The 26,600-nt window shown below is 41.3% G+C and overlaps 1 protein-coding gene across 1 annotated transcript in view; it reads left to right on the top strand.

Annotated features, from left to right (window-relative positions):
* The first annotated feature begins 1,561 nt into the window (after positions 1–1,561).
* ALK (ALK receptor tyrosine kinase) overlaps positions 1,562–26,600 on the top strand; it is a 714,184-nt gene continuing 689,145 nt past the window's right edge. Inside the window, exon 1 of the mRNA XM_060116934.1 lies at positions 1,562–2,228. Coding sequence (XP_059972917.1) covers positions 1,562–2,228 — 667 coding nt within the window. The remainder of the gene's footprint in view (positions 2,229–26,600) is intronic.

Genomic DNA, 26,600 nt, shown 5'->3' with positions numbered 1-26,600 from the left:
CGCTTCCCACCCTCCCCCCCGCCATTTTTTTCCTGTGTGGATGGTGGGATCGTTAGGTTCCCAGGAATGCGTTCAAATAATGGAAGGGTCAGAGAAGATTCTGTCTCAGGGCTCTAATCCAAGCTCCTAGTTGGCAGTATCGCGCTGCCCCTCCCCCCTCCTTTCCCCATGCCTCCAGTTTTATTCCAGAACTGCTTTTCCGAAGTCGGACCCATTTACTCTCTTAAATGCAAAATTAGAGAGAATGCTTGATTACAAAGGCCTCTTCCAGTCCTACCATTCGTCCAAAACACGTCCCTGTTCACACAGCAGCGAAATAGGGCAGGGAATCTGGAGGAGGGGAAGGAGGGAGAGAGGGAAGAGGGATGGATGGAGGGTGGGGCGGGCTCTGTGCTTTTCTCAATGAAAGCCGAGGCCTCTGTAGATTTGCATAGGAAGCCGACCTCGCCGCGCCATTGGTTGGCGGATGCGAGCGGGGCGGGGCGGGGCTGCGTGGGCCCAGCTGCGGAGAGGAGTTGGCATTCGAGCCCCGCCCCCGCCTCGGCCCGGCCGGCTCCCGGCTCGCGCTCTTTGCTCCTCCAGCTGTAAGTGGCGGACGCCCAGGCAGCTGCGATAGAGCGGCTCCGGGGGTGGCAGCGGTGGTAGCAGCTGGCACCCCCGCTGCCGCGGTCCGGAGGGTCGCGGAGCACAGAGGCGACTTCCGGCCGCCCTCTGGCCAGCCACAAAAGACGCGGGAGCTGCCGATGAGTGAGGAGGGGGCAGCAAGATTTCGGGCTCTCGGGCCCTGAATGCTTTCACTCAGCTGCAGCCGCCAGGGCCGCTTTGGTGCCTGGGAACTCTTGAGACGCCGGAGGAGAGCAAGGACGCTGAAAACTTGCGCGGCGGTGGCTCGATTCAGGTCCAGAAGTTCAGCGAGAAGTGCAGTCCGAAGACCTCCCGCTGCGGAGGGTCGAAGGAGGGTGCGAGAGAAGGAAGCCGGTGCCCTCGGTCCCCCCACCCCTTCCCCACCCCCCAGACGAGGAAAAGGAGCTCAGAGGAGACGAAAGCAGCTCAGGAGGCGGCCAGGACAGCAGACACCAGCTCGAAGCCACCGTTCCCAGCAGGAAAGTTGCAGAGGATTGGAGGCCGCTCGAGAGCGGACACACCACAGCTCAGGCCGCGGGGGGCAGGAGAGGACGGTACCCAATTGCCATCTCCCTTCAACCATAGCAGTCTCTCTCGTTCCAGAGCGCGGGGAGCTACGGATGGGGGCGCGGCATTCCGCGCGGCGCGCGAGAGGCACAGGGTCCCAGCTGCCGAGACCTTCGCGCTTCAGGGTCTCTTGACACGCCCCTGAGCCTCCAGCAGCGTTTTGTTGAGATTCTTGCTCGCCTCCTTGCAGTTGGAGGAAAGGGAATCGAGTGCACGCACAATCCCCCTGAGATCAGGTGGAAGGAGCCCTTCAGGACCAACGACTGTTCTGAGCCCCTTCCCATTTGGGGGGGGGGGGTGGCGGGAGCGGAGGGCGAGGCTGGATCCCGGAGACTCGGGAGACTAGTATAAACAACCCCCCTTTGGCGGGATGGGAGCCATACGGCTTCTGTGGCTGCTGCTGCTGCTTTCACTGGCAGGCTCGGGCTCCGGGACCGGGACCGAGACCGGCCAGCGCGTGGGCTCACCAGCCATGGGGTCGGCGCTGCAGCCCCGGGAGCCTCTCAGCTACTCGCGCCTGCAGAGGAAGAGCCTGGCGGTGGACTTTGTGGTACCCTCTCTCTTTCGCGTCTATGCTCGGGACCTGCTGCTGCCGCCGCCGTCCCCGTCGGAGCCGAGGGCCGGCCGGCTGGAGGCGCGCGGCTCGCTGGCTCTTGACTGCGCCCCACTGCTTAGGCTGGTGGGGCCACCACCCGGCGCCAGCTCTCCCACCCCGGCCCGGGCACAGACGCTGTCCAGGGTGCTGAAGGGAGGCTCGGTTCGCAAGCTCCGGCGCGCCAAGCAGCTGGTGCTGGAGCTGGGAGAGGAGGCGATCCTTGAAGGCTGTGTAGGGCCCCCAGAGGAGGCGACTGCGGGGCTGCTCCAGTTCAACCTCACTGAGCTGTTCAGCTGGTGGATTCGCCACGGCGAAGGACGGCTGAGGATCCGCCTGATGCCCGAGAAGAAGGCGTCGGAAGTGGGCAGAGAGGGAAGGCTGTCCGCTGCGATCCGCTCCTCCCAGCCCCGCCTTCTCTTCCAGATCTTCGCGACTGGGACCGGTGAGCAGCTCCCGCCCGAGCGTTTCGGGATTTGGTTTCTTACAGGCATCAATTTGCAACCACTATCAACTAACCCTCGTTTCCAAAACCTCAGCCCGCGGTTCTTAGCTTTCTTTCCTCCTTCCACAGACCTCCTTCCCCAGTTAGACTGTATTTTCTTATTTTCTCCCTGAACGCACTCACTCCCCACGGGACTCTCCTTTCCTCCCCAGCAACCAAGTTGGGAAAAAAGTTTCCTGTTCTTGGAAGAATGACTCTTTCTACTGACTTTACACAGGGTCTCAGCCAAGATTGGATGCCCTTCTTCTGGGGCTCCTGGGACAGTTGAAATCCCTCTAGTCTGTGTTCTGAGAGCTTGGTTCTAGATCTCAAAACTGTTGCCCTTCTTCTTTTCGCTTTGTTCCTCTTCCTGGCCTCCACAGATTTTGGAAATGTGATACACTTTCTCAGGGAGTATAGAACTCCTTTTCATATTACTGAATCCCACCCAGCTATCCCATCCAAATGTTGGCTTACCTAGAAATTGCCTCTTCTTCATTAATTCATTCTGCTCTCCACCTAACCCCAGGCTGCTATCCACTCACAGACTCTTGTTCTTCCTCTCAGATGTGTTGGGAGAGCCCCAGAGGAACTAAGGGACAGGGGACAGGAGGGAGCTGTGGAGAGAGGGAGCAAAGTTGCCAAGATTGTTTCCTTTGGGGAGTCACTCTGAAGCCAGGAAGAGACAATAGTTGATTTCCCTTTCTTTCCCTGTCCCCAGTTCCTTCTCTCCAATTCTTAGCTTGAATATCTGCAGCAACAGATCTGGATGACAGTCTCTGGCAGGCCTGTTTCGCTGCAGATCTCTCTGCTGGGGACTCCTGAAATGGGGTTTCTGTTTCATTTACTCTCATTTTCTTCCCATATTCACTGAGTTGGGGGTGTGTATTCAGGCACTTACTTCTAACTCTTCCCATAATATCCTTTGACTGGGAAAACCAGGTGGCTTTGAATGGATGTTTCTCTTGTAAGACCACTGGGGAAAGGCTTGTCAATAAAATACACAATGTAAGTGAATGAGAAAGCACAGAAAAGGAAGCATGACTTTTAAAAGCCTACACTAATTTCATTGGGCAAAACCCAGCATCTTTTCTATCATTCTTGTTGTCAGAAATAAATGAAATTCTTATGCTCCACTGGTTACTAATGTCTTGTATTCATTGGATGGAAAGCATTGAAAAAAAGCCCATTGTAGAGCTACAAGTATCTCCCATGCTTGTCCCAACACACACACATGCTCCCACATATACCGAATAGTCTAATGCAGCAGGGATATTCAGAAGCTGAGGTTTCTCAGTCATTGCAGAGAAAGCATACTGGTATGTGGTCCCCATGGAAAACAGAGTCTGGATGCATATTTCAGCATTAGCATTAGTGGCATTGGCACCTAAAATGACCCCTTTGTGCTCAGTGTTGGAATTTACACTAGTCATGGTAAGAGCCGGGGTCTGATGAATTTGACAGTGCCATCTGTGAACTGAGATAGGAGGCCAATACTGCTGTCTCACTATAGATACTTTTATTTATTTGGAACTAATGTATTTATTTATATATATTTTAAACGTCTTTATTGGAGTATAACTGCTTTACAATGGCATGTTAGTTTCTGTTTTATAACAAAGTAAATCAGCTATACATATACATATATCCCCATATCTCCTCCCTCTTGCATCTCCCTCCCACTCTCCCTATCCCACCCCTCTAGGTGGGTGGTCACAAACCACCAAGCTGATTTCCCTGTGCTATGCGGCTGCTTCCCACTAGCTATCTGTTTTACATTTGGTAGTGTATATATGTCCATGCCACTCTCTCACTTCGTCCCAGCTTACCCTTCCCCCTCCCCATGTCCTCAAGTCCATTCTCTACAACTGCATCTTTATTCCTGTCCTGCCCCTAGGTTCTTCAGAACCATATATATACATATATATATATATTTATTTATTTATTTTTTTTAGATTCCATATATATGTGTTAGCATACGATATTTTTCTCTTTTTGGCTTACTACACTCTGTATGACAGTCTCTAGGTCCATCCACCTCACTACAAGTAACTCAATTTCATTTCTTTTTATGGCTGAGTAATATTTCATTGTATATATGTGTCATATCTTCTTTATCATTCATCTGTCAGTGGACACTTAGGTTGCTTGCATGTCCTGGCTATTGTAAATAGAGCTGCAATGAACATTGTGGTACATGACTCTTTTTGAATTATGGTTTTCTCAGGGTATATGCCCAGTAGTGGGATTGCTGGGTCATATGGTAGTTCTATTTTTAGTTTTTTAAGGAACCTCCATACACTACAGATACTTTTGTAAAGAACAGCTGTGCTTTAATGTTGTCTTGGCTTCTGTGGTTTATACATGCTACGTTCTCTTTTAGTGCTTAATGTTTTTGTAATGGATATAAAAATTATTTCTCTGGGAATGCAGATTTTCTTCCACTTTCATGCCTCTGAGCATCTCTGGAACCTTCCCATCACTTCTTGTTAAATGACCATACGCTCTAGCAGTCTAGATGTTGCTGATAGGCAAAAGGGGCCCTTTCTACAGCCCTGAACTTACCTACTATAAACAGGCAGGTTGCTTGAAGTTATCAGTGTTGCCTGTGAAGAGTCACACGCTTAATGCTTTTGAAGAATATACTCCAGTCAAGCGTTAGATAGGGAGTTGAAGCTGCCAAGTGAGGGAGTTTCATGTAGAGATTAGTGTGCTCCAGGAGCTGCTCTGCTACTGGCAGTAGGGAAGCACAATGAGCATCCCAAGTCCTCCGTCAGCAACACAGTCCGTTTGACAGCTGGATCTAGCCCTTATGCATCATTCGATACATCTAGCAATGCTGGTTTTAGAAAGAGCCAGGATTCTGCTATTAAAAGGCTAGAAATTTTGGCCAAGCATTTTTCATCAGGATTGGGATCAAATGATTATTGATGGGATCAAATAAGACACTAAGTGTAACTGGATGAGCTCCCCATGACCTCCAGAGAGACAGACAGCTTAACTGAAAAGCACTTCAGGCCTTGTGGTGACCACACTTGGAACAGGCTGGACTCTCCTGCTCTGAGACATATGCTGTCTGCAGTTAGGCAGCCGGCCATGCAGGACTAGAGGCCTAGCTTCTCGCTTTACCACTGCCTCCCCAACCTCATTTAGATACAATCTCCACTTCAGACTCCCTGTGGAGGGAGTGGACACACCCTTCCATATCATGTTTCATGTTTGGGGCAGCATACACTATTGTGGTTTCATTCATTTTCTTGTGTGAAAATTGAAGCTTAGGTTCTCACACTTGGATTGATTTTGCTATTTATCATGTTTGAGGAAATGGGTTTCTTCTTTTTATATAGGCTCTGATTTATAGAAAAGGCATTTACCTGTTCAGTGACATAGGATCTTCAATTAAGCAAAGGAAAATAGGCACAACTCAGTAAATTTCTCCCTGCTTCTGCCCAAGTAACTAGTGGTCTGGTCTAGAGGGGCGTGATCTTGCTGATGGGACTATCTGTGGGGAGGGAAGCGGAGAGGATGGGTCTTCTTCCACCCCTTGTGTTGAGGGGCCTGGGGCAGTCCATTTGTCTCAGACTAAAGACAGGGTACCAAACCTGAGCAGGACCATGGCTAAGAATGTGGTGAAAACTGGAAAGCACCTAGTCAGGACAAAGCAATACCTTCATATCATTTGCAGTTTGGGCTCTCTGACAGAACAAAAGAATGTCTAAGAGGCCTTATAATGCATGACATACTAATGTCTTTTCTTTGTGGGTTGTTTTGAATTCATAAATGGGATCGACGTTTTGAAGTCTGAAGTAGTTCCCCAGAGCACCCATTCATGGAAAAGAGGTAGAGAGACAGCTGCTGGGACTGTACAAAATGGTGTGCACTATCTTGGGACAGCCCAAACCACAAAAAAGTTGTCTGCCTGGAGGCTACCACATTGCCCATAGCTCCACTTTGTAACCTGTTTTGTAGATGTTTTGACATCTTGCTTCTGCCGTCCTCCATGCAGAGGCCTAGAGGATAATGGCCTGTGGGGTAAGAGGGCCTGTCTCCCTGTTAATACCCTCCTTCCCACTCCAAGAAAGGGGATATATGATTTGGGAGTTTATATGTGCCATGGAGAGGCCTAAGCAATTTAGAGTAGGTGTATGCAATGCAACACCCCTTGACCCTTGACCTCACATAACTGTCAGTCCCTTCCCATTTCATTTCTGGAAAGGGCAAAGAGAGAGAAGGAAGATAGCGAGGAAACTGGAGCTCCCAGAAGGGATATCAGTTATTGGAGGTGAATTGGGAGGGTTGGAATTAGTCCAGAGAAGAGCAGAGAGCTGATTTAAGAGTGGAAGGGACTGATTTATGATGAAAGATGAAAAGAATTAAATATATATGGCTGGGCTAAGTGGCGATGAAGGGAAAGCCATGGTAACAATCTACAAATCTCTGAGGAGGGAAAGTGGCAGTGAAGGAGAGTTATTTAGTGTGGCCCACAGAAGTAATAGGATGAGACTCTCAGAAGGAAACTTCAGGTTGGATATCAGGGAAACCTTATTTTCTGAAATTGATATTCCTCTGGCTATGGAATGGAATTCCAAGGGAGCAAAAGTGTAAGATGAGATGTGGGTCAGACAAGCCACAGCATTCATAATTAATCAGTTCTATATTTTCAAATGTTGAGAAGCCGCAACAGGCAGGACAGCCAGGATGGGGACCAGCGGCAGGAATCAGGATATTTTGGGTTACAACTCTCGAGATTCTCTGGGTATTGATGTTTCCAGGGGGAAAAGAAAATAACTGCATATGTAACTCTGAAGTTTGTGGGAAGTGCTCACAAGAAGATTGTTAGTATCTTGGAAAAAATATTTTGAAATTACTGAGTTTATTCTTCTCTGTCCCTAGATTAAACAGAGTTTTTCTCTGGGGTTTTGGTATGTTCAGTAGGGGGAGGCACACTCACCTAGGACTATGCGTCTAAGATGCATTTATAGGTGTGTGAGGCATCAAGTCCTTGGGCAAGACAAAAGGTACCCGGGTCTTGAGAAGATGAGATCAGTTCTAGGTTTGGTGAACTCCTACCGGCTACTGAAAACCCTTTGAAATGCTGAGAATATATACAGCTGTTTGAAAGATAGGATTCTTCTAAGTCCAGTTGACCCTTTCACAAATTTACAGAAGAGAAATAAGATTCATAAGGGGTTTGTGTGTGGGATGTTGGAGGAGAGTGTTATCGTTAATATAAATGAGTGCTTTTATAAGGCAGTTTGTCTGCTGAAAGTGAAGAGGAATGGGCGTGCAGGTAGGAGAAGAGAAGGAGAGTTGTGTGAGCAAAAGCTGCAGCCTACTGCCACTCTTAACATTACGCCTGACAACTTCACTTCATAGAAATTTGCCCAGCCTGATTTATAAAGGACATTTTGCTTTTTTAAATAGCCATTCTTGATGTCCTGTTACAGTTGTATGGAACTTTATAATTTATAAATCACTTTAATATTTATTATTGTTACCAATCCTACAGTAGGAAGAGCAAGTATTTGCTTTATTTTATAAATGGAGTAACTGGAATCCAGAAGTTTGATAACACTTTTTCAAGGACATTCAGATAGAAAGTTTTAGAACTGGAAACTTTCATTTATGTGTTGAGAGGTTATGAGTTGCTAGAGGATGTGGTAGGTACTGACTAGGCCCACAGATCCTGCCTTCAAACCAGAGCTCTTTCCACGACAGGAATCATCTCAAGGTTCATGTTGTAAACAACCAAGACATATAAATAGAGGAAAAGCTTTACTTTATCTTTGTCAGAAGGCCATACAATAAATACTTGTTGGGCAATAGCCATGACTTGGAAATTTTTCTTAAAATCTTTTTTTTTTGAAAGTTGTTTTGTTTGGTTTTTAATTGAGGAGGTGAATTTTTTAAAAATATTTATTTATTTATTTATTTGGCTGTGCCGGGTCTTCACTGTGGCACACAGTATCTAGTTACCCGACCAGGGATCAAACCTGGGCCCCCTGCATTGGGAATGCAGAATCTTAACCACTGGACCACCAGGAAAGTACCACATTTCTTAAAATCTTTAAGGCCCAGTTTCATCATTTGAAAAATGGGTATAGTAATAGTTCCTATCTCAAGATGTCAGCATGAATATTAAATTAGATGATGCATGTATATCCTTAACCCAATGCCTGACACATCGTAAACTGCTCCATCAGTATGAACAATTATAATTTTTCCTACAAGCAGCAACACCCCAGCATCTGGTTGTGTAGGTTGTGCGCTCTACAATTCCAAGGGTTCTATATACATTTTAGCCTATTTGAATGGTGCCGTCTGGAGTTGTGCAGTCCTCATGTGTGGCAATATTTGGCAACCCTGGCAGAAATTGTGATACTGTGTGTTCCCCATGCAACTAACTTCTAACTCCTAAGAGATGAGAGGTGAGATCCAGTGGAAATGGGGAGTGGCCAGGGTGATAGTTTCTATTGTCCAATCATGGTAGGCCTGATTTTCCCAGAAATATAGATGAGAAGGGGCGTTGAGGTGTGGTATTTACTTTATTCCTATCAACTATTATCCCCTTATAGGTCTTTTGACCTTGGATTCAGTCCAGAGATTCAAGTAGCATATTTACAATCCAATTCTTTGTTCTTCTGTAGAAATAAACCAAGCCTTAACTTTGTGAAAGTATGAAAACTAATGCCACGGAAGAAAAAGATAGAGGCATTACAGAACAGTGGTTTTTAGATGGTGGATCTTCCCTGAGAGTGATCTGTGCAGTCCAGGCCCCACCATGTCCACAGAGATGCTGGACCACTGGCCTCCGATAACTCCTTTATTGTAATTAGCTGGAGCTGTGCCCTTCCTGTACATTTCTAGCCTCACTCTTCATTGTCAAATGGAGAGATGGAAAGTCCTAAATGGTAATGGACATAAGCCCATGAAAAGCAATTAAATCTTTGAAATTCCATGGAGACACATAGCCCAGGGACTTGAACGGGAGGCTGACTTAGGAAAGTACTTCAACCTAAAATAAGCTGTTAAGCATCTACACTGGATTTTATAGGTGGTGAGTTTTTTTGTGAGCCAGAGATGAGCCATTGCCTCCAAAAGATGCACATGGACATCATCTGTTCTTGGGAGTAGAAGAAGATAGGTGTTGGTGAGGATGGTTATAGGTCCAGGGGTCATGTGGGGAGAGCTGCAAATAGAACTAGCAAGGAGCCCTGTGGATGCCTTCTTCCTTAGAACCATTGCCTTGTCCTCCCATCTAGGGTGTGGCCAGTGTTTCTTGACCTAGTGATGACCTGGGCTCTTTCACACAGTAAAGGTGTGAGATAGGAGCAGTTAAAAGTGAGTGTTGGCCTGGTGGTGAGGTAGTTGGGGGGGTACCCCAGTGCCTTTTTGGGTGAGCCACATTTCTCAGAACAACTTTTTTTTTCCTTCAGTAAATCTTGTGATGAATTTTCCAGCTGGACTGTTCTGAGCTTGGGTCCTTTCCCAGGGAAATTCTGTCAGATTCATTTGGTGATATAACCTAGGCATTCCAGAAAGTGGGAGGCCCCAGAACAGGGCAGGAGGAGAGCTCCCTTGGGGCAGATTCACCTAACCAAATGGTTAATTAAGAGTCTTTTTTCCTTGATCGTCCCTTTCTGGCTAAGTAACAACAGGTGCATGAAGAGGTAGGCAGTCAGAATTCCATGGAGTAAGGAAAATGCTAAAGGGTAGGTATGAAAAAAAAGTATGAAAGTAAAAAAAGGAAATCTGAGCAAGCTTAAAGGAAATCAGGCAACTAGCCAAAAGAAATCAGAAGGAAAATCTAAACCATTGGCTATATTTTTCTTTTTCTCTTATTTATGTTTTATTCAGTTTTCACTGGAATATAGGTTCATGAGGGTGGGCGTGGGCAGAACTCCCCTATAGACCCTTTTTACATTCTCAGCCCAGATAATTCAAATAAATATTCTTTGGTGAACAGAACACTAGATTAGGAGCTAGGAGGCCTAGATCCTTTTATGATATTCTCCTTTATTGGATTTGAAATAGTGTGCAACTCCCTTAAACTCCTTGAGCCTCTGGGTGTTTGTTGCTAAAGGAGATAATACAGATCTTGTCTTGACTACCTCATGGATTCACTATGAGCATTGTATGACATAACCTATGTGGAAGGCTTCAGTCTGGATTATTCAGAAATAAATATATAGGGCAGTAGAAAAAATGAATATACAAGATCATGAAAGGTACTGAGTTTCTGCTTTATCCATCCATAGTTTCAGCCACCCTTGGTGTTAGGAGCAGCTGTACAAGGTCCCAGACTTTGAGGCAGGCCTTAAGTTTCAGTTAACAGCTCAGAAGAACTGAGAAGGGGTTGTGTAGCCCTTCCCCAAGGTTCCTAAAGTGAGGTTCTTTCATTGAAATCAGCTTGCTCAATTCCAGAATTTTCTGGAAATGGATCTCTGGTAGTGGGACATAGGAACCTGTATTTTAGCATCAGAAAATGATTTGTTTTTTAATTAAGGGACAATAAATACAATAAAGTGGATTGAGTGCATTGGTCTTGTGTACAGCTTGATGATAATTCACATATACAACACCCATATAATCACTGTCCAGATGAACATGCAGAACATTTCTAGCATCCCCAGAAAGCTTGCTCCTGTCCTTTTGCAGTCTGTATCCACCCCCTAACTAAGGTAACCATCCTTATCATCCATTAGTTTTGTCTATTTTTGAATTTTATATAGATGGAATCATATCATATGTACTATTTTGTGTCTGGCTTTTTTTACTCAACATGATTTCTGTGGGGTTCATCAATGTCGTTGTGTGTACCAGCATTCTTTCTTTCTTTTTCTTAAATTGCTGCATTGTATTCCTTTATATGAATGTAACACCATTTAGTTATACATTTTCCTATCAAGGAATTGGACTTGTGCAAAATCAAAAGTAAAAGGTTCTATTCTAAATAATGGGTAAAATAATAATTTAAAGATTTGGGGTTGAAGCCCAAGGCTACTTATTTTCTTCTTTGAACTTCAGTTTTTCTTATTTGTAAAGTGAGAAAAATAATACCTACCTCCCAGGGTTACTGTGATAATTAAATAGGATAAGGCATGTAGTAAGCCCTGACACACAGTTGGTATTCAACAAGTGTTAGTTTTTTCCCCAGTTCTTGATTATATTTCTTCCATTGGTGGCCAGAATGGATTCTTCAAAAGCTTCCTAAAGCAGGGAAGGGGGCGCCTTGTTACAAATGAGGTCATTAATTCACAGAGGGAAAAGTAACAACCAAGGACCATGTAAGTTACATGTAATAACTCAATTTTATTTTAAATAAGTAAAATATTTTAAATAAAACAAATATTTCTTGCACTTAGTCAAATTAACAAATAAAGTATTCAATAAATAAATCAAAAATTTCAAAACTCTTTGGTTTTACATTCAGGTCAAAGAAGAGAAAAAAATGTAGAGGGGACAGAAAAAGGTGGGCAGAAACACAACAATATTTATATAAAGAGAGAGAGAAAAATGAGAATGACAGATATAAGTGGAGAAACTGAGAGAGGAATGTATAAGAAGAGGCAACCCAGGAAAACAGAGGGCAGGAATTATCTTCTGGACACTGAGATGCATAGATATAGAAAATGAGACCAAAAGAGTGACAGAAAGAGAAAGGGGAGAGGGGGAGGGAAGGAGAAGGGGAGGAACACTTGATTATTTTTGGTCTGGAAGGATTATTTTTGCCCTGGTGTCTGAACTTATGACCAACATTATATAATGGTTATTTTCAATTTTATTGAAGTATAATTCACATATAATAAAGTGCAGCTGTTTGATTTGTTTGATAAATGTATACATCTGTGTAACCACCGTCTTAATTATTACAGTATGTAGAACATTTCTGTCAACCCCGAAAAGGTCTTTCTTGACCTTTTGCAGTGAACCCCCTGTATGTCCTGCCCTAGGCAATGTCTGATTTTATTTCTATCGCAGTAGATTAGTTTTGTCTGTTCTGGAGGTTCATATAAATGGAGTCATACAGTATATTCTCTTTTGTGTCTGGCTTCTTTCACTTAAGATTCCAGTGCTTTTAAGATTTTGTTGTGTAGTTGTGTGTATTAGTAGTTTGTTTCTTTTTATTGCTCAATAGTATCTCATTGTATGAACATACAAGTTGATCCTTGAACAACACGGGATTGAAGTGCGAGGGTCCACTTATATGTGGATTTTTTTCAACAGTAAATACTACACAGTCCGCAGTGGTTTGAATCCACTGATGTGGAACGACAGATATGGAGGAACTGAACCCTGTATTGGGAGGGCCAAATATAAATTATATGCAGATTTTCAACTGTAAGGAGGGTAGGTGCCCCTAATTTCTGCATTGTTTAAGGGTCAACTGTATTACAATTTATTCATCCATTCATCTGTTGATGGGCCATTAAATTGTTTCAAGTTTGGGGCTCTCATGACTAAAGCTGTTATGAACATTTTGTGTATAATTCATTTTGTGGACATATGTTGTCAATTCTCTTAAATCAATTATGGAATTGTTGGATTGTATGTTTAACATTAAATGCATGTTTAACATTATTAGAAATTGAAAAACTATTTTTCCAAGGTAGCTGTACCATATTATACTCTCATCAGTGATGTATGAGAGTTCTACTTGCTCCATCCACATCCTTGAAAATACTTGGTATTGTCAATGTGTGGTGGCATTTCATTGTGGTTTTAATTTGTATTTCTATGTGTTGGTTATCCAACAGTGCATAGGAAATCACCCCCAACGTTAGTGGCTCAAAATAATAATAAATAATTTATTATCTTTTATAGTTCCCTGTGAGTTAGGAATTTGGGAAAAGCCTGACTTGGTGCTTTTTGCGTGGAGTCTCTCATTGTGGGCAGATATCAGTCAAAACTGCAGTCATCTTAAAGCTTGACTGTGGCTGCAGGATTTACTTACAAGGTGCTTTGCTCACATGGCTGGCCATCTGATGCTGGCTACTGATGAGGTCTCAGTTCTTCACCAGGTGGTCCTCTCCACAGGACTGTTGGAACATCCTTGTGACCTGGTGTCTGGCTTGCCTCAGACTGAGCTTCTATTGAGGTGATCATATGGTTTTTCTACTTCTACTTTATTTTTTTGATAAATATGATGAACTACAGTATTTAATGTTCAAATGTTAAATTAGCTTTAAATTCCCTGGATAAACCCCACATGGGCATGACTTATTTTCCTTTTTACATATTGTTGGATCAGCTCACTAATACCTTGTTGAGGATTTCTGCATGTTCATGAAGATTACTGGTCTATAGATTTCTTTTCATGTCTTTGACAAGCATTAGGGTCTAGGTAATGCTGGGATCATAAAATGAGTTGGGAAGTGCTCCCTCTTCTTTTTCCTGGAAGAGAATTGTAGTTTTTTCTTTCTTCAATTATTTTTAGTAGAATTTGTTACTGAAGCCATCTTGGCTTGGTGTAGTCTTTGCTAGAGTGTTTTTTATGTATGTATGTATGTATGTATGTATGTATGTATGTTTTTTTGGTACGCAGGCCTCTCACTGTTGTGGCCTCTCCCGTTGCGGAGCACAGGCTCTGGACGCGCAGGCTTAGCGGCCATGGCTCACAGGCCCAGCCGCTCTGTGGCATGTGGGATCTTCCCGGACCGGGGCACAAACCCGTGTCCCTGCATCGGCAGGCGGACTCTCAACCACTGCGCCACCAGGGAAACCCCTGCTGGAGTGTTTTTAATTACTAAGTAGATTTATTTAATAATTATAGGATTATTCAGATTATCTGTTTATTTTTGAGTGAATTTTAGCAGTTTGTTTGTATCCTTAAAAAAATTGGTTCATTTCATCTTATTTGTTGAATTAATGCAAGTTAGGTTGTTCATCATATTCCCTTATTTTTTTATGTCTATAGGGTCAGTAGTGATGTTCCTTCTTTTACTCTTGATGCTGGTAACTTGCATCATCTCTCTCTTTTCTTTGTCATCATTCTGGCTAGAGAATGACCAATTTACCAATTTTATTGATTTAAAAAGAAAAACTTTTGTGATATTGATTTCTTCTATATTATTTTTCTTATTCAAATTTCATCAATTTCTGCTCTGGTTTTATTATCTTTCCTTCATTTTGTTTGCCTTGGGTTTAATTTGCTCTAATTGTTTCTAGTTTCTTAAGATCATTGATGTGAGATTTTTTTCCCTCTATTTCAAATATAATCATGTAATGCTAAAATTTCCCCCTAATAACTGCTTTAGCTGCATCGTACAAATTTCATTATGTTGTAATGAAATTTCATTTACGTTCAATTAAAGTATTTTCTAATTTTCCATTTGGCTTTCTCTTTGACCCGTGGTTATGTATAAGTATGCTTTATTTCTTAATATTTGGAGGATTTTCCAGATATCTTTCTTTCACTGATTGCTAGTTCAATTCTGATATGGTCTGAGAATATACTTGGTTTGCTTTCAATAATTTAAAATTTGTTAAGGTTTATTTTATGGCTCTTATCTTGCTGAATTTCCATGTATACTTGAAAAGAACATGTTTTCTGTTATTGTTGGGTGGAATGTTCAATCAATATCAAATAGGTCAATTTGGTTAATAGTGTTGTTCAGGTCTTTTATATCCTTGGTTTTCTGTCTGTTTGCTATATGTGTCACCAATAGAGGAGTGCTAAAGTCTCTAGGTTTTTGTTTGCCTCTTTCTCCTTTCAATTCTATCATGTTTTGCTTCTCTATTTTGAAGCTCTATTATTTTGAAGCTCTGTTATTATGTGCCTACACATTTAGGATTGGTATGTATTCTTCATAATTTGCCTCTTTGATTTTATGCAATATCTCTTTTTATCTCTAATGATTTTCATATTTTGAAATTTCTTTGATATTAATATAGCCATTCAGCTTTCTTTTGATTAGTACTAACATGGTATATCTGTTCTATCCTTTTACTTTTAATCTATGTATTTATTTAAAGTATATTTCTTATTGAAAACATATGGTTGGATTTTATGTGTTTTTTTTTTAATTCAGTCTCATAATGTCTATCTTTTACTTAGTGTGTTAGACCACTTGTATTTAATGTTATATTTGATATGGTTGGATTTAGATCTACAATTTTTATTATTATTATTATCATTATTATTCTGTCTCTCTGTTTTTTGTTTTTCTCTTGTCCCTTTCCTGGCACCTTTTGAGTTAGTTGAATATTTTTCAGTTTTAATTTATCTATTTTTTTTGCTACATCTCTTTGTATTGTTATTTTAGTATTTGCTCTTAGGATTTTATATATGTATAGACTTTCACAATTTATTTTGAGTTGACAGTTTACTACTTCAAGTAAAATATGGAAGGCTTACAACTATATATGTCCCTTTATCCACCCCCTTAATATTATAGTTGTCATATGTGTTATATCTACATAACTTAAAATCCTGCTAGACAATATTTGCAATTTTTTTCTTTCAGCAGTTATTCGTATTTTAAATAACTCAAGAGGAGAAAACTTGTCCTTTATATTTACTCAGATACATACCATTTCTTTTGTTTTTCCTTCTTTCTTAAAGCTCCAAATTTCCCTATTTTATCATTTTCCATCAATCTAAAGAATTCCCTTTTGAATTTCTTTTAGAACAGGCCTTCTGGTAACAAATTCTCTTAGTTTTTCCCTTATCTGAATGTCCTTATTCCCCCTTCATTTATGAAGAATATTTTTACTGGGCGCAGAGTTCTGGGTTGACAGTTCTTTTCTTTTTGCTCTTTAAGAATGTTATTCCTCTCTTTCATAGTTTCTGGTGAGCATTCTGTCATTAAATTGTTCTTCCCTATATGTAGCTATTTTCAAGATTTTTCCTTTGTCATTGGTTTTCAGAAGCTTTATTATGATGAATCTGTGCATGAAATTTTATTTGATTCTCTCCTCTTTGCAATTTGTTGAGATTCTTGATCTGTAAATTTAGGTCTTCCATGATATTTGGGGAGTTTTCCAGCCATTATTTCCTTTCTTTTTTCCCCTGCACCAATATCTTTCTACTCCCCTGTAGTACTCTAATTGTACGACTATTAGACCTTTTGATATTGTCTCACATGCTCTTGAGGCTCTGCTAATTTATTTTTTCAAAAATTTTTTCTTTCAGTTCTGCAGATTGGACAGTTTCTATGATCTGTCTTCAAGTTTACTGAATCTTTACTCTGTCATCTCCATTTTGTGATAATTTTTTTTTTATTTTAGATATATTTTTCAGTTTAAATTTTTCATTAAAAAAAGTTCTGGGCTTCCCTGGTGGCGCAGTGGTTGAGAGTCCGCCTGCCGATGCAGGGGACACGGGTTTGTGCCCCGGTCCGGGAAGATCCCACATGCCGTGGAGCGGCTAGGCCCATGAGTCATGGCCGCTGAGCCTGTGCATCCAGAGCCTGTGCTCCGCAACGGGAGAGGCCACAACAGTGAGAGGCCCGCGTACTGCAATTAAAAAAAAAAAAAAATTCTATTTACCTACTGAGAACCACCTTTCCATCTCTTTTCCAGAATGTTTATGTTTACCTCATGGAACATAGTTAAAACAGCTTCTTTAAAGTCTTTGATAATTTCAGCAACTGATCATCTTGTTTTTAGCATCTGTTGATTATCTTTCTCCTTAAGAATTGGTCACTTTTTTTGTTCTTCTTTACATTTTGAGTAGTTTTAGGTTGCATCCTGGAAAATTTGAACATTATCTTGTTTGGTCTGACACTTGAGTGTGGTTTAAACCTTAGTTTTGTTCTTAAAGCCTTTGTTTTGTTGCTTTGAGTCTGTCCACACAAGTGCCGCTCACAGGTGAGCTGGAACCTTGGGTCATTTTCTTTACAGAATTAACATATTTCCTTCTCCATCTCTCTCCTCTTCTAGATTTTCCTTAAACTCACAGTTTTACCCACTTGTACTACTGTGGCACAACTCCTGCAACTAGGGTTGCCTTCAGGCAAAACAGAGATAAAGAGAAACAAAACAGGGATTCTCTCCATACTCTTTGGCCTGCAGGGGTCCCTTTTACCCAGTCTTCTGGCCTGAAAGATGTGTTTTTTACAGGGTTTCTATTAGAATTTTGGCTGCTGACACCACCAGCTAAGCTAACTCTCTTGAGGGCTTATCGTGAAATGAGAGAAAAAGAGAAGAACAAGCAAAGAAATGGAGATCTCCCTCCATACTCTCTGGATCACAGGGCCCTTTTCCTGGCCTTTTGGCCAGAAAGAAAGGATTTCTCCTTATGAGTTGCTTTTCCAAGTTTTGACTTTCATCCTCAATATTCCTGGTTTCATTTACTTTTCAGAGTCCCTTGATAGTTGTTTTTGTATTTTGTCCAGAGTTTTTGGTTGTCAGCTGCAGGATAATAGGATTTAGTGGGCTTACTCCATCTTGGCTGTAGTAGAAGTTCCTTGTTCCTTTTTTTTTTTTTTTTTTTTTTTTTTTTTTTTTTTTGCTGTACGCGGGCCTCTCACTGCTGTGGCCTCTCCCGTTGCGGAGCACAGGCTCCGGACACACAGGCTCCGCGGCCATGGCTCGCGGGCCCAGCCGCTCCGCGGCATGTGGGATCTTCCGGGATCGGGGCACGAACCCGTGTCCCCTGCATCGGCAGGCGGACTCTCAACCACTGCGCCACCAGGGAAGCCCTCCTTGTTCCTTTTTGAATCACTTTCCATCTACAATATTTTTCTTTCTTCCATTAATATTTAGTGTTGTACCATTTCTGTATTTAAATTTGCTCAGATTCTGTTTGCTGAAAGTGTCTTTATTTTGCTTTTATTTCTGAAGATTTTCACTGGATATACTTTTAGGTTGATAGCACTTTAGTGTTGTCCTGTTGTTACATGGTTTGCATTGTTTCTGATCAGAAATCAGAGAAATTTTAATCTATATTTCCCCTTCTGTTTCCCTCCCTACCATCCCATGGTTGCTTTAGGATTTTGTGTTTATCATGGGATTTCAGCAATTTGATTATTATGTGTATTGTGGTTTTCTTTATGTTTTTCTTGCTTGGGATTTGCTGAGCAACTCTTGGTTCTGTAGGTTTATATTTTTCATCATATTTGGAAAATTTTCAAACATTTTTTCTGCTCCCTATTCCTAAGAATCTAATTACAATTATGTTATACAATTAATGTATTCCCACATTTCATTAAGGGTCTATTAATTTTTTTCAGCCCTCTTTCTCTCTCCACTTTTGTCTGGATAGATTTTTTTGCTTGTTTTAAAGTTCATTCCCTTTTAAAAAAAATTATTTATTTATTTATTTATTTATTTTTGCTGCGTTGGGTCTTCATTACTGCGCACAGGCTTTCTCTAGTTGCAGCGAGTGGATGCTACTCTTCGTTGCAGTGCGAGGACTTCTCATTGCGGTGGCTTCTCGTTGCGGAGCACAGGCTCTAGGTACACAGGCTTCAGTAGTTGTGGCACGTGGACTCAGTAGCTGTGGCTCATGGGCTCCAGAGCACAGGCTCAGTAGTTGTGGTGCACAGGCTTAATTGCTCCATGGCATGTGGGATATTCCCGGACCAGGGCTCAAACCTGTGTCCCCTGCATTGGCAGGTGGATTCTTAACCACTGCACTACCAGGGAAGCCCAAAGTTCATTCCCTTTTCTTCTACAGTGTCTAATCTGCTGGTAAACCAGCCCATCTAATATATTTTCAGTTTTGATATTATATATTTTTTTAGCTCTAGAATATCTACTTCCATTTATGTTTCTCTCCTCATTATGTTTATGTTTTTTTAAAAGTCCTGAACATATTTATAATAGCTGCTTTAAAGTTCTTTCTGAGGCAGTCTGGTACCATGGGAAAGAGCACAGCCATTAGAATCAGACTTCCTGGGTTCAGATCTTAGCCTTAATGCCTAGAAGCTGGGCTGATCGTAGGCAAGTTACTTATTAACCTTTCTGGGCTTCAGTTTCCTCAAAATGGTACAAAGAGATTATCTCTCTTGGAGGGCTATTGTGAGAATAAATGAGATAATACCTAAAGCTATTAAAACAATAGTGCCTTGCACATAATAAGAACTCAATAAACATTGACTGTTATAATTTTTTAAGTTCCTTTCTGCTAATTAAATTATTTCTGTCATTTCTGTGTCTGTTTCTATTGACCAGTTTTTCTCTTGGTTAAATGTCACATTTTTCTGCTTCTTTGTATACCTAGTAATTTTTTGTTGGATGTTGCATATTACAAATATTACATTGTTGAGTATGTGGATTTTGTTGTCTTCATTTAAAGACTGTTAACTTTTGTTTGCCAGGCAGTTAATTTACTTGCCCATCAATTTGATACTTTCAAGGATTATTGTCAAGTTTTACTAAAGGAGTTTAGAGGAGCCTTTATTCTATGGTTAATTTAGGTGTCGTCTTAAGATTTGGCCTTTCTACAGTCTCCATTGAAAGCCTTAAGTGTTCAATGAGGTTTTCTACTCTGGTTATTAAGCACTTAAACATTTCCCAGTTCTATGTGAGCTGCAGAAGTTTTTCAGCTTGCACTTCCCTCAAAGGTGTTCTTTTCCTGGTGACTATTCTTTACCCAGCCTTGTGTAATCTCATCCTATGAATGCAACTTAATACTCAGCCAGAGACTCAGGGGGACCCCTGTGCAGTTTTATGGAGTGTTTTATCTCTCTCCATCTATATGTTCCTTCTCTGGTTTGCTCCCTGATAATTCAAGCTGCCTCAGCCTTCCCAAACTCTGCTGTCTATTACCTCAGGCCTGTGAGACCACGACGCTCTATTTGGATCTCTCCTTCCTGTATCAGGGTGTGGTAAATGCCTCCAGGCAGAAAATCAGGGCAGTGGTAAGGCCTACCACATTTTATTTTCCCTCTCTCAAGGATTATAATCCTGTGCTACTGATTATCCAATAAAAATAGTTTTTTCATATATTTTGTCAGCTTTTTATAATTTTACAGCTTTTTATGACAGAAGGGCTAATCCAGTGCTTGTTGAGTACTCCATCATGGCTGGGCATCTGTATGATGAATTTGGAGATCAGAGTCATATTGGTTTGTTTCCAGAGAAACAAACCCCATGTAAAAAGATGTGAAAAAAGAGGGAAGAAAAGTGAAGGGAAAGAATACAGAAGACCTAGTTTCTATGTTGTTGATTCCCAGCAGTAGATCCACAGAGAATCTCTCTCCTACACCTTCCCCTGGCTCCAGGCACACCCAGGGTTGTCCATCTCCTGCTGCCACCAGTAGCAGAACTGGTCCATTTTACTCAGTGAGCCCATTTTGATTCCTTCTTCCAGGTTTCAGGTTTAAAAGCACAGGGAAAGACCACATTTCTAACCAAGGATGGAAGAGAAAAGGTTTTCTTTGAAACTGATCAAATGCAATTAAGGCAGAATATCCAATTCACATACCTTTGATTAACCTTTACCTAGAGAGAAATGATTGGTGATTAAGAATTAGATGAGGTGAATAATTATATCAGGAATCTGCCTTCGAAGAAATCTCTTTCAGCACTAGAGAAAAAGTTGCTAAAAAACATATAGATATAGATGAGAGGGCTCACCAAAGAGAAATCAGACAAAGGAATTCTTTTTATGGATACCTATAAGTTTGGACTTTTGCCTGAGGAAATGCTATTTATTGGTTTGTTTTTTTACTGAGCACTTACCAAGTTGAATGAAATAAAATCTCTTTCTCTCAGGAGGAGTTCACAACTAGCTGGGGAGAAAAGGCAGACAAGGCATGCTAATAAATAACTCCAGTGAAAGGTAGCACTTGAATGGTGGACAAATGATGCTAGTGGTTATAGTGGTTCAGTGGAGGCTTGGAGAGGTCAGTTCCTGCTGGGGTGATGAGGGACAGGTTCAATCTGTACCTCCAGATCCCAAAAACCATTGCTTTACAGTCTGATGAGCTCCACTTGTTCAGTGCATGATAGGAGGGGTGAAGTTCTTCTGAGACAGGAAATTATACCTCTGAAATTTTAGAAAGAATAAACTTATTACCTTTTGGCAGGGAGCCAAGTCAAAGGTTATCTACTGAGAATGATGGTTTTCTTTTGGGATTACGATAGAAGTGAGTTAGAAAAAACGTCCAGAAGGAGGTGATTTGAGAGGTCTTGGAGTGAGTACATAATTAGACTTGAAAAAGAGAAGGGCAAAGGACCTTTCAAGTTGGGGCAATAACAGAAAATAATGCCCAGAGGAAGAACAACTGGTTAGAGAGAAAGAGAGACAGACTGACTCTGTGGTGTGTGTGTGTGTGTGTAAGAAAGTAGGGCTAGCCAGAACAGAAAGGTCTAAGGAGTATTGGGGGTTGAGGGGATGGGTACTGAGTCAGATACTCTGAATTAGATGTGGGACTGCCTTATTGAGTCAAGAATTTACATTTGATGCTGAAGAAATCAGAAAGTGTTTAGTTCTTGAGAAGGGGTGATGCATGTTGATTGCACATTGACTGAAGATTCTTTAGGAAATGTAGTTTGGTCCTGGGTTTCAGGCCTGGACCACAGGGAGGGCTGGTAGTTGGATCTGAGCCCTGAGAGGCTGTCCCACTGGCTCAGGAATGAGGGACTCAGAGACACCGAGATGTGAGGGGAACAAAATGGAAGAAGTCAAAGGTCGAAGGTTTTGGGCCGGGGACGCTGTAGACTGGTAGTGTTACTGATAAAGCAGACAGTCAGAATGAGGATCTGGTCTGGGGGAGAGTGGCTAGCATGATAACAGTTGTAGTGGGCATCCATCTGAGGATCAGGTTATCTGGTGTGCACATGGACATATGGAGTGGAAACAGGAACAAGTGAGAGGTCCAGACAGAAGATATGGATGTGGGAGCTATTTACATGGAAGGAAGGTCACACCTAAGATTTAAGAAAGTTCAGAATTAGGCAGTGGAATGGAGTCAATGATGTTATCAGAAAGAACTTTCTTACAAGAAGGAAGAGAGGCCGCTGGATTGTGTGGTGTCATGGAAACTGAGGGAGACAGATGTTCCATAGATGGAGTAGAAAGGTCATTGTGTTTGACTAAGAGCCTTCTGGAGAGCAGTCATAGGCACAAGGAAGTTTAGAAGCAGTGCTGAGAAATTGGAGCAAAATGTGCTTACGTAGTAGTTCAAGGAATCTATCTGTGAAAAGAAGAAGAGAAGAGAAAGAGACTGAGATGTCAGTGATGTTAGAGGGTTCAGCAGAATGAAGAAAGGGTGTATTAAGGATAGATGAAACTTCTTACTGTTGAAAATCAGGAGGGGAAAAGCTAAAGAGAAAGGAAGCTTCAGGTACCAGAAGGAAAGGGGATAATTGTGTAGCAAGACCACTCAATCTAGGCATTGCTGACTCTTATACAGGGCTCAGATGCCATTCCATCCAGGCTCTGTCTGCTTCTGCAGTCTCTTCTTTAATAGTGTTCCTGCCATTTCATCTTTTAAAATATGTCTGGGAGATGGGGAATCACTGTTTTATGAGGCTGCCCTGTGCTTGCTGGACAGATTTGTTGGAAAAATATTTAATACTAGCTGAATCCTACTCCTCCGTAACTTAATACTAATGGTAACAGCTACCACTGAACAGTTTTACAGATTACTGTATTTAGTCCTCACTATAGCACAGTAAGGTTGATTTTATTATTATTCCCATTTTATTAGTTATTCCCAGATAACTAAGTCTCAGAGAGGTTAAGTCACTGGCCAAGGTCACATAGCTAAGGAGAGAAGGACCTGGTATTTGAATCCCAGCCAGTTTAACTCTACTCCTATAATCTCTATGTCTTATTGCTCCTACTTGTGACTGTTATTCGTTCCCCAAGTAGTGTCCTTTCTCCAATATGAGGGCCCTTTAAATGTTTGAAGTCAGTTATCCTACATATGCTGGATAATTTCCTTTGTCTCCTCCTTCTTTTCTTTCTCTTCCTTTTTCTCACCTTTTTCTTTTCTTTTTTTTAAATTGTTAATTCAACAAATAATTATTGAGCACCTTAAGAATATCAGACACTGTGGTAGGTGATGCACAGATAGCAATGAATAAAACAGACCAAGGCTTTGCCCTCATGGGGTTTATAGACTGTGGAGGGAAGCATATTGAGTGTGCAAATTAACAAATACATATATAATAAGAAAAGATAATGAGTGCTGTGAAGAAAACAGACATTCTAGCCTCCCTTATCAGTTTTCCTCATAAACTCTGGGTTTCAGAGGGCTCACTATGCTTCTTTCCTCCTGACACCTTCTCCTCTTAAGGGGTGTCCTTCAAATGAGGACAATATCTGCTGCTGTGATCTGATCATTGTGGAGCATGTTGAGGCTCTTAACTGGGAATCCTTGTGATACTGCGGCTTAGAGGTAGGAATGGGCAGAACCACAGGCAGGGTGACTGGAGAGAGGACAGATGTGCAGAGGGCCATGCAGAGATGAAGGATGGAGAGCCCAGGAGTGGGGACAGATGGTTTCAATCCATTCCATGAAGTATGAGCAAAGGTCGTGCTAAATAGATCACGAAGCCATGCATCCCCTTCCATTCCACAGATCCTGCCTTTCCCTTCATGCTCCAGCCCCTCTGTACCCACACATCTGCTTTACAAATGCAGCTGAGGAGGAAAGCACTGAATACGCATGTGTCACAATGGGCAGCTAAGGTCAGAAATGTGCTACAGGGAAAGGTTTCTCCCCTTTCTCCCTCCCCTCTTTCCTTCCTTCCCTTCTAGTGGGATCCGCTCACCCCTCCCCTCCCTCCCTCCCTTCCTTCCTTCCTTCCTCCCTTCCTCCCTTCCTTCCTTCCTTCCTTCCTTCCTTCCTTCCTTCCTTCCTTCCTTCCTTTCATAGTATTAGTCTTAATACCATAGTTTGGACCTGGTTGGAGAAAAATGTCAAGAAGTACAAATGCAGATTTGATACATCTGATCTTTCTTCTCTTCAGAACAATAAATGTCAAATAGCTTAAAATGACAGCCAGGATGGCTAGAGATTATTTATGTCCTTAAATATTTAGAAACATAGTTTAGACTTAAGTCTAATTTACAAGAAGATTCTGACCAATGAGAATCATAAACACTTTTAAGGGACCAGCATAAGCAGTGATGTTTACATTTCAGTAAACAGAAAATGTTTTGAAAAGCATTCTGAAAAATCAGAATAGAATGAAGTGGTAAGTGATTGCTGATAAGTAATGAGAACACTTGATAATATCAAAAAAGTATTTTGTGGCACAAAATTGTGTTTGGGTTTTTTATATCTGCGTGGTGTGGTTTGGTAGCATTCCAGAGAAAGACCCACAATCCACATGTCCTGTCCTTTGATTAAATACAAAATATTATATATATGCATTTTTACTTGAATCACTTATCCCCATTTTACTAAAGACGTTTTACTGTTAAAACAGAAGGAGGGGGCCTCCCTGGTGGCGCAGTGGTTAAGAGTCCGCCTGCCGATGCAGGGGATACGGGTTCGTGCCCCGGTATGGGAGGATCCCATATGCCGCGGAGCGGCTGGGCCCGTGAGCCATGGCCGCTGGGCCTGCGCATCCGGAGCCTGTGCTCCGCAACGGGAGAGGCCACAACAGTGAGAGGCCCGCATACCGAAAAAAGAAAAAAAAAAAAAAAAAAACAGAAGGAGGGAGAATTATCTTGCTCCAGCTGTGTAAATCCTGATAGAAGTATATAATCCTTCAGCCTGTGGAGGGTGTCATTCTTTACTGTACCTCATACTCAATTATCATTAGAAGCAGCAGCGTCCCTTTTAGAGTAGAGGCTCTGAAAGGTGTTTTTTGTTTTTGTTTTAAATAACTATGAACATTAGTTAACCCATTTACTTCGGAAATGACACATCATTGCATTGTGTTAAGAAAATAGAATCTGAAGTTAGTTCTGGTTCTGGTACTCAACTCCAGAACTTAGAAGTTCATAAAGTACTGAGACAATAACGTTTTTCTGCTCCTGGAAGTCTCATCTGTAAGATAGAGATTATGTAATAATAGAGATCATTATAGCACTTGCTTTATAGGGTCCTTATGAGGAGTAAATGAGATAATTAAAAGAAGAGTTTAGTACAGCACCTGCCACATGGTTAAAGGACTGAAAATATTATTTATTATCTTCTATTTTAGTATTATTGTTGTTTTATTAATAAAAGGGTTCCCCTAACTATTTTTTTGTTCCTTCTTTTTTATATCATCTTTGCTGAAATTTAGCTATATTCAAAATTAGAGTTTATCCTTTATAAAATACAATTAAGCAAAGAACCCAAAAGAAAGCTTTAAATGTTGTAGACTAAAGCAGCCTATTTGCTCAAAGAGCTAAACTCATCAGAAAATCAGTGCCATCACATTGTGCATTCCTAAGAGTTCCATATGGATCCAGCAAATCTTTTCTTTGTTTCTTTTTTAATGTCAAATAATTTTAATTAAGTCATGAAGATTATTTCTAAACTCTTAAGATATTCACTATAGGATCTTTTACTTTCATAGCAGAAAAAGTCCTTATTTCTATAATTAACTATGAAGTTTGAAAACCTATGTAAGTTGAGGCAGTGGAAGGAGGCAAGAGAGTTTTGGACCAGGGTCATGGGATTAGGTTTTCATTTTAGGATATGCTGACTTGTCCTATTTGAACCTAGGCAAATCACCTAAACTTTCTCAGTTGTAGTTTCTGTCATGTGAAATAAGTGAGTTCTAATCTCTACTATCCCTTTCCTATTAAATTCTGTGATTCAAACCTATTTCCAGGGCTGGTTTTGAAGCATTACTGGGAAGATCCTATTTCTATAAACAGTTGCAGGGTTAATTAGAATTTCACAGAGCAGTGATAGGAAATGATAACCTTCTCTGATTCTTATATGTTTGATAACTAGCAGATTATGATAAGAATTGTTTACCTCTAACTAATATACCTTTTCTCCACATCCACACCAGCATTTGTTATTTTTGGTCTTTTTGATGATAGCCATTTTGACAAGTGTGAAGTGATACCTCATTGTGGTTTTGATTTGCATTTCCCTGATGACTAGCGATGTTGAGCATCTTTTCATGTCCCTGTTGGCCATGTGTATGTCTTCTTTGGAAAAATGTCTGTTCAGGTCTTCTGCCCATTTATTAATTGAGTCATTTGTTTTTTTGATATTGAGTTGTATGAGCTGCTTATATATTTTGGGTATTAACCCCTTATTATTCATATCATTTGAAATATTTTCTCCCATTCAGTAGGTTGTCTTTTCATTTTGTCAGTGGTTTCCTTTGCTGTACAAAAGCTTTTAAGTTTAATTAGCTCTATTTGTTTATTTTTGCTTTTGTTTTCTTTGCCTTATGAGACAGATCCAAAAACTATTGCTATGATTTATGTCAGAGTGTTCTGCCTATGTTTTCTTCTAGGAGCTTTGTGGTTTCTGG

Source organism: Mesoplodon densirostris, chromosome 14, assembly GCF_025265405.1.
Source record: "Mesoplodon densirostris isolate mMesDen1 chromosome 14, mMesDen1 primary haplotype, whole genome shotgun sequence".
Taxonomy (NCBI): domain Eukaryota; kingdom Metazoa; phylum Chordata; class Mammalia; order Artiodactyla; family Ziphiidae; genus Mesoplodon; species Mesoplodon densirostris.
Note: the sequence above shows the minus strand (reverse complement) of the source record. Positions and strands in the feature narration are given on the sequence as shown.